Source organism: Oncorhynchus kisutch, linkage group LG10 (assembly GCF_002021735.2).
Source record: "Oncorhynchus kisutch isolate 150728-3 linkage group LG10, Okis_V2, whole genome shotgun sequence".
Lineage (NCBI taxonomy): Eukaryota > Metazoa > Chordata > Actinopteri > Salmoniformes > Salmonidae > Oncorhynchus > Oncorhynchus kisutch.
Window position 1 is genome coordinate 57,703,257 of NC_034183.2, and position 15,803 is coordinate 57,719,059.

Genomic DNA, 15,803 nt, shown 5'->3' on the forward strand with positions numbered 1-15,803 from the left:
ATTCGTTTAACACTTTTTTGGTTACTACATGACTCCATATGTGTTATTTAATAGTTTTGATGTCTTCACTATGATTCTACAATGTAGAAAATAATTTTTTTAAACTAAGAAAAAACCTTGAATGAGTAGGTGTGTCCAAACTTTTCACTAGAACACTGTATATATATATTTACACTGAGTGTACAAAACATTAGGATCAAGCTCTTTCCATGACATACTGTAGACTTACCAGGTGCATCCAGGCAAAAGATATCATCCTATATTGATGTTACTTGTTAAATCCACTTCAATCAGTGTAGACGAAGGGGAGGAGACTGGTTAAAACAAGGATTTTTAAGCCTTGAGACATGAGATGTGTATGTGTGCCATTCAGAGGGTGAATTGGGTAAGACAAATGTTTTCAGTGCCTTTGAACGGGGTATGGTAGTAGCTGCCAGGCGCACTGGTTTGAGTGTGGCAAGAACTGCAACGCTGCTGGGTATTTCACGGCCAACAATTTCCCGTGGACATCCAGCCAACTTGACACAACCGTGGGATGCATTGGAGTCAAAATGGGCCAGCATCCCTGTGGAACGTAGAGTCCTTGCCCTGGCAAATTGAGGCTGTTCTGAGGGCAAAAGGGTGTGCAACTCAATATTAGGAAGGTGTTCCTCATGTTTTGTACATTCAGTGTATACAGTTGAAGTTTACATATACCTTAGCCAAATTTTTTAAAACTCAGTTTCACAATTCCTGACATTTAATCTGAGTAAAATATCAGAATAATTTTAGAGAGACTGATTTATTTCCGCTTGTATTTCTACCACCACATTCCCAGTGGGTCAGAAGTTTACATACTCAATTAGTATGTGGTAGAATTGAATTTAAATTGTTTAACTTGGGTCAAACGTTTCAGGTAGCCTTCCACAAGCTTCACAAGGTCCTTTAATGTTGTTCTGAGATTGAGTTGCACTTTTCGCACCCAAGTACGTTAGTCTCTAGGAGACAGAACGCGTCTCCTTCCTGAGCGGTATGACGGCTGCGTGGTCCCATGGTGTTTATACTTGCGTACTATTGTTTGTACAGATGAACGTGGTACCTTCAGGCATTGGGAAATTGCTCCCAAGAATGAACCAGACTTGTGGAGGTCTACAATGTTTTTTCTGAGGTCTTGGCTGATTTCTGTTGATTTTCCCATGATGTCAAGCAAAGAGGCACTGAGTTTTAAGGAAAGCCTTTAAATACATCCACAGGTACACCTCCAATTGACTCAAATTATGTCAATTAGCCTATCAGAAGCTTCTAAAGCCATGACATCATTTTCTGGAATTTTCCAAGCTGTTTAAAGGCACAGTCAACTTAGTGTATGTAAACCTCTGACCCACTGGAATTGTAATACAGTGAATTATAAGTGAAATAATCTGTCTGTAAACAATTGTTGGAAAATTGACTTGTGTCATGCACAAAGTAGATGTCCTAACCAACTTGCCAAAACAATAGTTTGTTAACAAGAAATGTGTGGAGTGGTTGAAAAACGAGTTTTAATGACACCAATCTAAGTGTATGTAAACTTCCGACTTCAACTGTATGTGTGTGTGTTTGCAGTCAGGATGATTGGTGAATGTGTCCAGTAGAGCATCTCCACAAGTGATCTATCTATCTGATGTATATCTATAACTTCTAACTCCATGCTATATCATACCTCATAAATATTCATCATAGAGATCTAAATATTCATTCATATAGAGGATCTAAGAGCTTCAAATAACAAGAGAAGAGGTTCTACCGTCAAACATAAAATAACTATGTATGAATATGGATAAAAGACCACAGAGCGACTTTAATCTGAGTTGGCCCTTTCATCTGCCGTCATAAATCAATCGTGGAGTCAGATTTATTAGATTGGCCTTGGGATGTGCTAAAGTTTACAGTCATGGACACCATGCAGCCAGACTAGCGTAGAGACCCCAATCTGAGTGGCAGGCCTCTCTCTCTTTGTGTGGGACCATTGTTTGTTCCTTCGGCTCTTTTGATATTTCCCTTCTTCTTCAGCCTTCTGCATGGCTTTATTATTAATACAAGAGATCAAAGGGACAACAGCACTGTGTGGAGTGTGTGTCTGACAGACTGCCCACACACACACACTTGTTTCTTGTTTGATAGTGTAATAGATTTCTGCCATACCGTCTGGTCTCAAGGTTGTGTCTTGTTTTATTGGATTATTCACGGTTTGGCTTTGCACTACCGAGGCTAACCATACCCAGGCTAACCATACCCAGGCTAACCATACCCATGCTAACCATACCCAGGCTAACCATACCCATGCTAACCATACGCAGGCTAACCATACCCAGGCTAACCATACCCATGCTAACCATACCCAGGCTAACCATACCCATGCTAACCATACCCAGGCTAACCATACCCATGCTAACCATACCCATGCTAACCATACCCAGGCTAACCATACCCATGCTAACCATACCCAGGCTAACCATACCCAGGCTAACCATACCCATGCTAACCATACCCAGGCTAACCATACCCAGGCTAACCATACCCATGCTAACCATACCCATGCTAACCATACCCAGGCTATCCATGTTTGGACTCAGGCACGTGTTGCTCAGTCCTTTTGAAGAACTCACTATGGTTAACTTCTTTAGATGTTGAGTGCAGTGCCACACGCGCATGGACCAGCTCAGCTCAGATGGTTGTTGGAAAGGGAACGAAAGCAAGTGGAGCAGACTGATTGTAGCTAAGAGGAGTGTGAATGTGGGACACTGATCATGGGGACACTAGGGTGAGGAGCAGTCATACATGGCCATCGGGACACTGGTGCCACAACATCCCAAGGCGACCCAAGAAAGGACTAGCGGGTTTGAAATGAACCTAACAACAACGTTAGTCAAATGTTCCTCTAATGCTTTAACCCCCATGGCTTCCATAGGTTTAACCTCCAGCTCATCTGCATGGCTGAACCTTAGAGCGTTTTATGTGTTTAGATTCCACCCAATCTACCATGTCTCAAAGTATTTGTCATTGGGACTTGTTGTTAATGGAAGCCTTCGATGTTGCTTTGAGATGAAAAATAAGGAGCAACACAAATTGGCTCTTTGTTGAACCAGAACATGTGAAATGGTAAAAGAGAAATAGTTCTCCTCTCTGATGACTCCATCACCACAACATCAAGTCCAGATTCACCACATCAACCATGGAAGCAGAACTGATGTCAATGCCCCTCCTGAAGTAGCTCTTCCAGACCATGGCTCTGTTTCAATAGCCACACTACTATCAATACTAATAAACCATCTACTTCAAATGATCTCATGTACTGGCCATGAATTCTAAGTGGGATGCTGGTATGGACATTGGGACCACAGGAGGTTGGTGGCACCTTAATTGGGTAGGATGGGCTTGAGGTAATGGCTGGAGTGGAATTAGTGGAATGGTATCAAATACATCAAACATGGCTGCCTTTTGCTCCGTTCTAGCCATTATTATAAGCCGTCCTCCAATCAGCAGCCAGGTCCTGCAGTCCATGTCCACTGGAGAAGAAGTCCACTTAGACCACACCCACCCAGGCAGTAGAAGTAGAACCACTCCTGTACCACTCATTCAGGGACACTATGGGAATGTCATGCTTGCTAGTTCCTCAAAAGCTAAAGCTCTGAGAAACACACAGATCAGACACAAGCTATATTGATATTGAACTTGAAGAGAAGTACCTGCGCTTGTAGAATAGATAAATGCATCTCAGGGAATGTTTTGCTAGACCTCTCTCTACAAGGTCAACACCTTCATAGAGCTCAGCCTCAACCGTGAAAACATCAACAATGTTTCCTCCAGTGAGCCGTTGAGACAGTTATTACAGCTGGGTGCCTCGGTGCAATAAAGTGGTATTTGTTGGTGCAGCAGGCTTTTATGATATGACTGGACTGATTGAGGATAGGGCTCTGTGATAGAGGAAAGATTGGGAAGATAGAGTCATAATTCTCTGGACAGATGGACCCCAGCTCCTGAGACCATAGGTAGAAATGACCAATAAATACACACCTGTAAGTGTGCGCACACACACACACACACACACACACACACACACACACACACACTAAGGAAGGCAGGCAATGAGGCAGGCATGCGCGCACACACACACACACACGGACAGAGCTGGACACACACAGATGGACAGAGCTGGACACACACACACGGACAGAGCTGGACACACACACGGACAGAGCTGGACACACACAGATGGACAGAGCTGGACACACACACACGGACAGAGCTGGACACACACACACGGACAGTGCTGGACACACACACACGGACAGAGCTGGACACACACACACGGACAGAGCTGGACACACACAGATGGACAGAGCTGGACACACACACACGGACAGAGCTGGACACACACAGATGGACAGTGCTGGACACACACATTTCATCAGGGCTGGGCATTTAATAAGGGAGCAGATGCCATGAAAATAGACCCAGGAAAGAACCAAAGGCTATCACTCGCTACTAATGATCCTGAACATGACAGATACATTCCTCTGCTTGACACTTCTCAACACCTCTCATCTCATCCATATGGAGCACCCATATGCACAGTCACACCACACATGCATCACAGTGTACACAGGTGTACATCCACAACAAGCTACACAAACCTTCACATCTCAATCTTTCAACACGCTCCTCACATGAGACCCAACATAATGTACTTTTCAAGGAGATAACAAAATGAAGGTCCCTGGATTCTGAACGCATACACCTTTACAGAGTCTGTGGATTTTGACACCGGGGACGAAGGAAAGAGAGATGGGGGAACGAGATACGCATCCAACTGGAATAGGGTGTGTAGGATCTGGAGCCCAAATCCCCCCCCCATCATCATCTTCATCATCACCTCAGAGTTTGCATATCATCAGTTACACCCTCCAGCTCTTTGACATATCAGTCAACATCCTCATCCCTCACTACAGCAGCAGTATCCCAGCTCTGATCACCCACAGCACACAGAGGATTTACCAGCAGGGCAGTTCTCCCCTGATTCTCCTTCACCTCCCAGCAATCAACACAGCAAAATCATTCTGGATCAATTCCCTGGGAGCATCACTCACACAAGACCCTGAACATCATTCCCACTTCACCTGACTCCCAGCAGCATCGCTCTCACATGCACCGCTTTCATCCTCTATAATTTCCCTTAGCGCCGCCCCCGTGAGACAGACCCTCTCCGATACCCAACCCCACTTCAACCACCCTACCGCTCTGAGACCCTTCTCCCGGTCTCCAACTCATCCACCCAGTAGACAGACCCTCTCCGATACCCACCCCCCAACCCCACTTCAACCACCCTACCGCTCTGAGACCCCTCTCCCGGTCTCCAACTCATCCACCCAGCAGACAGGTAGAAAGGATGGGAAAAGAGCCGTCTACTGTACGCACGCTGACGATCCTCTCAGAGGTGCCCCCTCGGGAGACGGTGGTCCCGTTGAGTCCCACCAGAGAGGGCAGTGTCTGGGACATCCAGTTGGTCACCATGGCCATGGTGCTGAGCACCGCCCCGATCTTCAGCAGCGGCACGCTCATTTCGCCTGTCCCCCCACCTCCACACCGCTCCGCGCTCCTCAGCCCCTACCGCCCCTCTGCCCTGCACTCTTCCACCCCACTCTGCCTGCACCGGGACCAGTTAGTCAGCCAGGCAGGAGCAGAGAACCAGGAGGACAGGCAGTTAGCCAGAGACACAGCCCCAGCACGGTGGCTCTCTCCTCAGCCCAGGGAAAAAACTAGAGCAGCTCTGAAAACCACAGACCCAGGCTTAGTCAATCAGTCAGCTAGAGCTAGAACCAGAGAGTGGGACAGAGGAGGACAGGAGCTCACATCCAGCAGCAGCATCACACTGGGTCTATCCGTTTGAGAGCAACTGTCTGCCTAGAGCCTCTCTCTCCCTCACTCGCTCTCTCTCAAGATGCAGAGCTGCGCATTGGCTGCCTCCCTCTCTTGTCCCCTCCCTGGCTGCCTCCCTCTCGCTCGTCCCCTACCTGGCTGCCTCCCTCTCTCTCTCTCCTCCCTGGCTGCCTCCCTCTCTCTCTCTCCTCCCTGGCTGCCTCCCTCTCTCTCTCTCCTCCCTGGCTGCCTCCCTCTCTCTCGTCCCTTACCTGGCTGCCTCCCTCTTTCGTCCCCTCCCTGGCTGCCTCCCTCTCTCTCGTCCCTTACCTGGCTGCCTCCCTCTCTCTCTCTCCTCCCTGGCTGCCTCCCTCTCTCTCTCCTCCCTGGCTGCCTCCCTCTCTCTCCCTCCTCCCTGGCTGCCTCCCTCTCTCTCCTCCCTGGCTGCCTCCCTCTCTCTCGTCCCCTACCTGGCTGCCTCCCTCTCTCTCTCTCCTCCCTGGCTGCCTCCCTCTCTCTCTCTCTCTCCTCCCTGGCTGCCTCCCTCTCTCTCGTCCCTTACCTGGCTGCCTCCCTCTCTCTCTCCTCCATGGCTGCCTCCCTCTCTCTCTCTCCTCCCTTGCTGCCTCCCTCTCTCTCTCTCCTCCCTGGCTGCCTCCCTCTCTCTCGTCCCTTACCTGGCTGCCTCCCTCTCTCTCTCTCCTCCCTGGCTGCCTCCCTCTCTCTCTCTCCTCCATGGCTGCCTCCCTCTCTCTCCCTCCTCCCTGGCTGCCTCCCTCTCTCTCTCTCCTCCCTGGCTGCCTCCCTCTCTCTCGTCCCCTACCTGGCTGCCTCCCTCTCTCTCTCTCCTCCCTGGCTGCCTCCCTCTCTCTCTCTCCTCCCTGGCTGCCTCCCTCTCTCTCGTCCCTTACCTGGCTGCCTCCCTCTCTCTCTCTCCTCCATGGCTGCCTCCCTCTCTCTCTCTCCTCCATGGCTGCCTCCCTCTCTCTCTCTCCTCCATGGCTGCCTCCCTCTCTATCGTCCCCTCCCTGGCTGCCTCCCTCTCTCTCGTCCCCTCCCTGGCTGCCTCCCTCTCTACTCCCTGGCTGTCAGCATCTCCTCCCATACTCCAGCCTTTCTTTACATGCTTACATCCCTCCTTTATTTTCAGTCTCTCCCTCTCTTTCACGCCTTCTGTCGCAGTTCTCTCCTGACTCTTTAGTGTGTTCATTGAAAAGCACACAGTCACAGAGAGAGACGATGAGACTGTGAGGGAGGCTGCAAGGGTATGTAGATGAGTGCAGACAAGACAGGACAGGACATTCAGTGTTCAACACCATGACTGTGTTGGGTTCCATTACTCTGTCCAACTCACAGCTAGCCTGCAGCCTGTTCAGAAACATCACCTCATACACACCCCCTCTCTACTCAGATGGACTGGAGGAGGAGGAGGAGGAGGAGGAGGAGGAGGAAGATGCAATCAGGGTGGGTCTTAATGAGGAAGATGAGGGAGAGGAAGAAGAGGGAGAGGAGGAGAAGGAGCAGGCTGCATGGTGAGGGTATAATGAGGAAGAGGAGGAGTGAGTAGGCAGGCTGTGTGGGATGGGTATTAATGAGGAAGAGGAACGAGGTGTTCCAGCCCACAGCTCCTCTTCTCCTCCTCTCCTCTTCTCCTGAAAGCCCATCAGTTGCCCTGCTTCCTGACTCCTCCTTAAATCACCCTGTAATATGCACACTCAACCGCTACAGCCCCGCTCGCCACCACACACACACACACACACACACACACACACACACACACACACACACACACACACACACACACACACACACACACACACACACACACACACACACACACACACACACACACACACAGTTATCTTTTAACTTAAGCTGAATGAACCCCCTCTCTCAAAGTACTGGCCATGCGAGGAGCTTTCAGTGTGGACCTAACTAACTAAACGAGTTGATGAAATAGAAAGTTAATCAATAATAGGAAGGTAATTATAGTAGTGGAGAAAATTGGAAGCCTAATGGATCTGACTGTGAAATGAAGTGGGAATTAATAGGCTTTTCATGGAGCAAAATGGCTGCCATGTCATGCATCACCCAGGTGGATGCTACAGAGTGGGGGTGGTAGAGTGAGTATGTGCAAAGCCGTTGATTATCATCGTCGTCATCAGGTGGTGGTTGTTATCATCATTACTTTCTCTTGTTCTTGTGAAAGTGTTTCTTGAACCAGGCAATAGTGTCATGTTTCAGACCTTCTGCTTACTCTGCCCATAGAAGATGGTGTCAGTTTACCCTGTAGGGATTATGCGTCAGCATCAAATGACCCTCTAAAACAGCAGCCACTCATAATGATGACAGACTGCCTGGGTGTGACAGTATGCCCATGTCATCTCCTCTCCTCTTTGTGTATGGTGACTGATTGATATTGTCAGACAAGCCTCTCCTACCCAGATACCGACACTGGGCAGGGGCTGGGTTGGGGCTGGGGAGATGGTGAGTGATATGGGGTTTGCTGCGTAGGGGCATGGGTTGACATGTTATGAGAGGAGACAGCTTGCTGAGCTCTATCCAAGACATGTCAGGCCTCCTCAGCTCACCTGCTGGCTCTCTCTCTTCCACTCTACCTCTCCAGCCTATTGCAGTGACAAGGCTTCCCTCAAGTGGTCAGTAGGAGCATTACAGCTCACATCCATTCGCTTGAGGCCAATCAGCCTTTGGCAATTACTGCCTCGCCATCGTTTACCCGATGGTGGTGACACATGATTGTCACAGTTTAGTATCATGATGGCATGTCAAGGAATAATTGAGTCATACATCCTCTCTTTACAATCATCTGTTGTAATGGTTCTATATTCAGTATGCTTTCCCTTCTAGGCTGTCATATGACGCATTTATACATGTAGGGAGACTATTCACAGATCACACACACACACACACACACACACACACACACACACACACACACACACACACACACACACACACACACACACACACACACACACACACACACACACACACACACACACACACACACACATCCCTGCAGGATCCTTGCCTTACCCTGGATATGAAAGAGTAAAAGATCACAGCAAAGCAGACAGAAATACCCTTAGTCTAGTTGAACCTGAGTACGAGTGGACTCTGAATTGCCAGGGACCTCACAAAACGATATTGTCCTGATACGGTGGCAGGTAGCCTACATGTTAGAGTGTTGGGCCAGTAACCCAACGGTCGCTAGTTCAAATCCCTGAGCCGACGAGGTAAAACATCTGTTGATGTGCCCTTGAGAAAGGCACTCAAGCCTTACTTTTCCAGGGTTGCCGTTGATAATGGCTATGAACCCACTATCTCAGGAAATGCAAGAAACACACGATATGCATGTGATTCGATATTGTGCTTTGATGTTACAAAAATATTGCTCACCATGTGCAGACAGTGGCGGTAGATGCCATTTATGATGAGGTAGGACTTTATTTCAATGTTTTTATGAGCATGGCCTTATTTCTATTACAACATATTGGATAACTGTCATTCATACTTCACCCTGCTCAATGTAACATGGATAGGCTTAGGCTACTACATGTAGGCGCACAGGTCCAGAGAAATCAGAGTAATGAAGGTGACAGACAGTGACACATTCAATACCGCCATGCACACTCTTGCCTGCATCTATCTGATCTAGGTTGTAAAAATGAGTCCAACAGTTGCAGACGAGAGTTTCTATTGGACATATTCAGGTATGTTTATCCCCGTTTCGTTCCGTTTAGTTTCTGTTTAAGAAAGGCTTTTCAACAGAATCGGCAGAATGAATACACCCCTGATCACATGCAAACACAGAATTAGCAGCCACATATAAACTGCATGATCCCTTTGCTCGATGTAGCCTATACAGTATATACTCTGAACAAAAATATAAAATGCAACATGCAACAATTTCAAAGATTTTTACTGAGTTATTGTTCAAGGAAATCAGTCAATTGAAATAAATAAATTAGGCCCTAATCTATGGATTTCACATGACTGAGATACAGATATGCATCTGTTGGTCACAGATACCTTAAAAAAAAGATAGGGGCGTGGATCAGAAAACCAGTCAGTATCTGGTGTGACCACCTTGTCCCTCATGCCGTTTGGTTACCTGTTCAGGATTCTTAAGGCTTGGGGGTAAAAACTGTTGAGAAGCCTTTTTGTCCTAGACTTGGCACTCCGGTACCGCTTGCCATGCGGTAGTAGAGAGAACAGTCTATGACTGGGGTGGCTGGGGTCTTTGACAATTTTTAGGGCCTTCCTCTGACACCCTGCCTGGTGTAGAGGTCCTGGATGGCAGGCAGCTTAGCCCCAGTGATGTACTGGGCCGTACGCACTACCCTCTGAAGTGCCTTGCGGTCGGAGGCAATTGCCGTACCAGGCAGTGATGCAACCGGTCAGGATGCTCTCGATGTTGCAGCTGTAGAATATTTTGAGGATCTCAGGAACCATGCCAAATCCTTTTCGTTTCCTGAGGGGGAATAGGCTTTGTCGTGCCCTCTTCAGGACTGTCTTGGTGTGTTTGGACCATTCTAGTATGTTGTTGATGGGGACACCAAGGAACTTGAAGCTCTCAACCTGTCCCAGTACAGCCCCGTCGATGAGAATAGGGGCGTGCTCGGTCCTACCCTCACCACCTCACCACCACCTACCCTCACCACCTGGGAGCGGCCCGTCAGGAAGTCCAGGATCCAGGTACAGTGGGAGGTGTTTAGTACGAGGTTCTTTAGCTTAGTGATGAGTTTTGAGGGTATTATGGTGTTGAACGCTGAGCTGTTGTCAATGAGCAGCATACCACCCAGCATACCACTGCTGGCTTGCTTCTGAAGCTAAGCAGGGTTCGTCCTGGTCAGTTCCTGGAAGGGAGACCAGATGCTGCTGGAAGTGGTGTTGGAAGGCCAGTAGGAGGCACTCTTTCCTCTGGTCTAAAAAAATATCCCAATGCCCCAGGACACTGCCCTGTGTAGGGTGACGTTAAACGGGTGTCCTGACTCTCTGAGGTCATTAAAGATCCTATGGCACTTATTGTAAGAGTAGGGGTGTTAACCCCGGTCTCCTGGCTAAATTCCCAATCTGGCCCTCAAACTATCACAATCACCTAATAATCCCCCATTTACAATTGGCTCATTCATCCCCCTCCTCTCCCATGTACCTATTCCCCAGGTCGTTGCTGCAAATGAGAACGAGTTCTCAGTCAACTTACCTGGTAAAATAACAGATAAATAAATAAATGAATAGCATTCTCACATAGCTGTTCCTTTTGTCCAGGTAGGAAAGGGCAGTGTGGAGTGCAATAGAGATTGCATCATCTGTGGATCTGTTTGGGAGATATGAAAATTGGAGTGGGTCTAGGGTTTCTGGGATAATGGTGTTGATGTGAGCCATTACCAGCCTTTCAAAGCACTTCATGGCTACGGACATGAGTGCTACGAGTCTGTAGTCATTTAGACAGGTTTCCTTTGTGTTCTTTGGCACAGGGACTATGGTGGTCTGCTTGAAACAGGTTGGTATTACAGACTCAATCAGGGACATGTTGAAAATGTCAGTGAAGACACCTGCCAGTTGGTCAGCACATGCCCGGAGCACCCGTCCTGATAATCCGTCTGGCCCCGCAGCCTTGTGTATGTTAACCTGTTTAAAGGTCTTACTCACGTCGGCTACGGAGAGCGTGATCACACAGTCGTCTGGAACAGCTGATGCTCTCATGCATGCCTCAGTGTTGCTTTCCTCGAAGCGAGCATAGAAGTGATTTAGCTCGTCTGGTAGGCACGTGTCCCTGGGCAGCTCATAGCCGTGCTTCCCTTTGTAGTCTGTAATAGTTTGCCAACCCTGCCACATCTGAACAGCGTCGGAGCCGGTGTAGTATGATTCAATCTTAGCCCTGTATTGATGCTTTGCCTGTTTGATGGTTCGTCGCAGGGCATAGAGGGATTTGTTGTAAGTTTCCGGGTTAGAGTCCCGCACCTTGAAAGCGGCAGCTCTACCCTTTAGCTCAGTGCAAATGTTGCCTGTAATCCATGGCTTCTGGTTGGGGTATGTACGTACAGTCACTGTGGGGACGACGTCCTCAATGCACTTATTGATATAGCCAGTGACTGATGTGGTGTATTCCTCAATGTCATCTGAAGAATCCCGGAACATGTTCCAGTCTGTGATAGCAAAACAGTCCTGTAGTTTAGCAACTGCTTCATCTGACCACTTTTTTTATAGACTGGTGCTTCCCTTTTTTTATAGACTGGTGCTTCCTGATTTAATTTTTAGCTTGTAAGCAGGAATCAGGAGGATAGAGTTGTGGTCAGATTTACCAAATGGAGGATGAGGGATAGCTTTGTACGTGTCTTTGTGTGTGAAGTATAGGTGATCTAGAATTTTTGTATGCGTGGAGTACAGGTGTTCTAGAATTTTTTTCCCTCTGGTTGCACATTTAACATGTTGATAGAGATTTGGTAGAACTGATTTAAGTTTCCCTGCATTAAAGTCTCCAGCCACTAGGAGAGCCGCCTCTGGGTGAGTGGTTTCCTGTTTGCTTATTTCCTTATACAGCTGACAGAGTGCCGTCTTAGTGCCAGCATCTCTCTGTGGTGGTAAATAAACAGCCACAAAAAAATATATATGAGAACTCTCTAGGCAAGTAGTGTGGCCTGCAATTTATCACAATATACTCTACTTCAGGCGAGCAAAATCTAGAAACTCCCCTAGATTTCATTCACCAGCTGTTGTTTACAAATATGCACAGACCGCCCCCCCCCCCCCCCCCCCCCCCCCTCGTCTTACCAGAGTGTGCTGTTCTATCTTGCCGGTGCAGCATATATCCTGCTAACTGAATATCCATGTCGTCATTCAACCACGATTCCGTGAAACATATGATATTACAGTTTTTAATGTCCTGTTGGTAGGATATTCGTGATCGTACCTCGTCTAATTTATTGTCCAATGATTGTACGTTGGCGAGTAGTATTGACGGTAACGGCAGCTTTCCTACTCGCCTTCTGCGGGTCCTGAAGAGGCATCCGGCTCTTCGTCCTCTGTACCTGCATCGCTTCCTCTTGCGAATAACTGGGATGTCAGCCCTGTTGGGTGTTTGGAGAATATCATGTGAGTCTTGCTTGTTGTTGAAAAAATCTACTCTAATCCGAGGTGAGTGATCTCTGTTGTCACGCCCTGGCCATAGAGAGGCTTTTATTCTCTATTTTGGTTAGGCCAGGGTGTGACTAGGGTGGGTATTCTAGGTTCTTTATTTCTTTGTATTCTATTTCTTTGTTTTTGGCCAAGTGTGGTTCCTAATCAGAGGCAGCTGTCTATCATTGTCTCTGATTGGGAATCATACATAGGCAGCATTTTTCCCACCTGTGTTTTGTGGGTAGTTAGTTTCTGTTTAGTGTCAGCACCTGACAGAACTGTTTTTTTCCTTCCACTTTGTTATTTTGTTCGAGTGTTTTTTTGAGTAATAAGATATCATGAACACTTACCACGCTGCGCTTTGGTCCGATCCTCATTCCAACGAGGGCCGTGACAGCTGTGGGCCGTGACAGCTGTCCTGATATCCAGCAGCTCTTTTCTGCCGTAAGATACGGTTGCAGAAACAATATGTACAAAATAAGTTACAAATAACGCGAAAACACCCCACATAATAGCACAATTGGTTAGGAACCCGTAAAACTGCTGCCATTTCTTCTTCTTGCTGGATATTGGCGGGAAATGGAACAGGCTGTCGGACACGTCGATCCACAGCATTCCCAAACATGCTCAATGGGTGACATGTCTGGTGAGTATGCAGGCCATGGAAAAACTGGGACATGTTTCATCTTCCAGCAATTGTGTACAGCTCCTTCCAACATGGGGCCGTGCATAATCCTGCTGAAACTTGAGGTGATGGCGGTGAATTAATGGCACGACAATGGGCCTCAGGATCTCGCCAAGGTATATCTGTGCATTCAAATCAATAAAATGCAATTGTGTCCGTTGTCCGTAGCTTATGCCTGCCCACACCGTAACCCCAACACCACCATGGGGCACTCTGTTCACAACGTTGACATCAGCAAACCACTCGCCCACACGCTGTCTGCCTTCTGGCCGTATAGTTGAAACCCAGGATGAATCTGTGTAGAGCAGAGCATGCCAGTGGCCATTGAAGGTGAGCATTTGCCCACGGAAGTCGGTTACGACGCTGAACTCCAGTCAGGTCAACACCCTGGTGAGGACGACGAGCATACAGTTTCTGACAGTTTGTGCAGAAATTCTTTGGTTGTGGAAATGCACAGTTTCATCAGCTGTCCGGGTGACTTATCTCAGACAATACCACAGGTGAAGAAGCCAGATGTGGAGGTCCTGGACTGGACTGGTTACATGTGGTCTAAGGTTGTGAGGCCAGTTGGACGTACTGCCAAATTCAATAAAAAAATGTTGGAGGCGGCTTGTGGTAGAGAAATGAACCTACAATTATCTGGCAACAGCTCTGGTGGACATTCCTGCAGTCAGCAGGCCAATTACACTCACCCTCAAAACTTAAGACATCGATGGTATTGTGTTGTTTGGCAAAACTACACATTTGAGAGTGCCTTTGGATTATCTTGGCAAAGGAGAAATGCTCACTAACAGGGATGTAAACAAGTTTTCACATAAAATTTAAGAGAAATAAGCTTTTGGTGCTTGTCTAAAATTTTGGGGATCTTTTATTTCAGCTCATGAAACATGGGACTTTACATGTTGCATTTATATTTTTGTTCAGGATAATTCCTTCTCTCCTCCTCTCACCTTTTCCCTTCGCTTGTGGACTTCAGTGCACAATACAACAGTTGTCTGTGAACAGGCGAAGAAAACCTTTACAACCCAAACGTTCCTACCATAACCGCTACACACAGCCTACATCATTGTCACCATATTAATGTCATAGTCAACATAGCTACTGGAACTAACTCGTTAGTAAACCCGCTACAATCATACAGTACAGTGTACAGCAAGCAGTTTAGCAGTTAAACTTGCGGGTCCCGGTGGCAACTCTTAGAAGAGTTCCATTGTTGGACCCGGGTGTTTGAGTAGGCTAAACTAGCATTCACTAGCTAAGTCAGTGAAAGTGAAAGTAAAAAATATATACAAAAAAATAAGTCTCTCTCTTTTGCTTCTCCTTAATTTTAGAAGAAAGTAATTTGTTAAACTATTGTCTTTCTCTCTCTTTGGGTGAACTACACACCACATGTTATGGACTGCACTGCTACCTAGCTGTAGCTTATGCTTTCAGTACTAGATGAATTCTCTGATCCTTTGATTGGGTGGACAACATATCAGTTCATGCTGCAAGAGTTCTGATACGTTGAAGGATGTCCTCTGGAAGTTATCATAATTACTTTGTAAGTCTATGGAAAGGGATGAGAACCATGAGCATCCTAGGTTTCCTATTGAAGTCAATGTACCCAGAGGAGGACAGAAGCTATCCGTCCTCCGGCTACACCATGGTGCTACCCTAGAAAGCGCTGCTGAGGCTACTGTAGACCTTCATTACTAAACAGTTTGTTTTAATAAATTATTTGGTGAATATATTTAATATATTTTTATCAAAAAACGTAAACTTTTGTAATGTTTCACTTTACATTTTTCTCAAATTCACAGAGGATGGTCCACCCCTTCCTCCTCTGATGAGCCTCCACTGGCTGCAGAGAGAGAGGAGAGAGCATGATAAAATTAGTTTTGATCAATAATGGAAATAAGTGCTGAAAGCATGTTGGCTCACTATTTTTGGGGTTATGTATTGTGTGTAATAAGGCATGTTTAAGCAACACATCATACATGTGTTAGCGTCAATGGCCACCGGATGGCAGCAGAGGTTTAAAGAGATGATGTAAATAAAGTGAAGGATGTATCACCACTGACAACCATACAGTATCTCACCTTGTGATACTAGTACA

The 15,803-nt window shown here is 47.1% G+C and overlaps 1 protein-coding gene across 2 annotated transcripts in view; it reads right to left on the bottom strand.

Moving 5' to 3' along the window:
- olfm2a (olfactomedin 2a) overlaps positions 1 to 15,803 on the bottom strand; it is a 90,548-nt gene that overhangs the window by 33,740 nt on the left and 41,005 nt on the right. Inside the window, exon 1 of one of the 2 annotated variants that reach the window (XM_031834201.1) lies at positions 5,437 to 5,952. The exons of the other annotated variant lie outside the window; for it this stretch is intronic. Coding sequence (XP_031690061.1) covers positions 5,437 to 5,580 — 144 coding nt within the window. The 5' untranslated portion in view covers positions 5,581 to 5,952. Of the gene's footprint in view, positions 1 to 5,436; positions 5,953 to 15,803 lie in introns of those variants that run through there. 2 annotated transcript variants of the gene reach the window in all.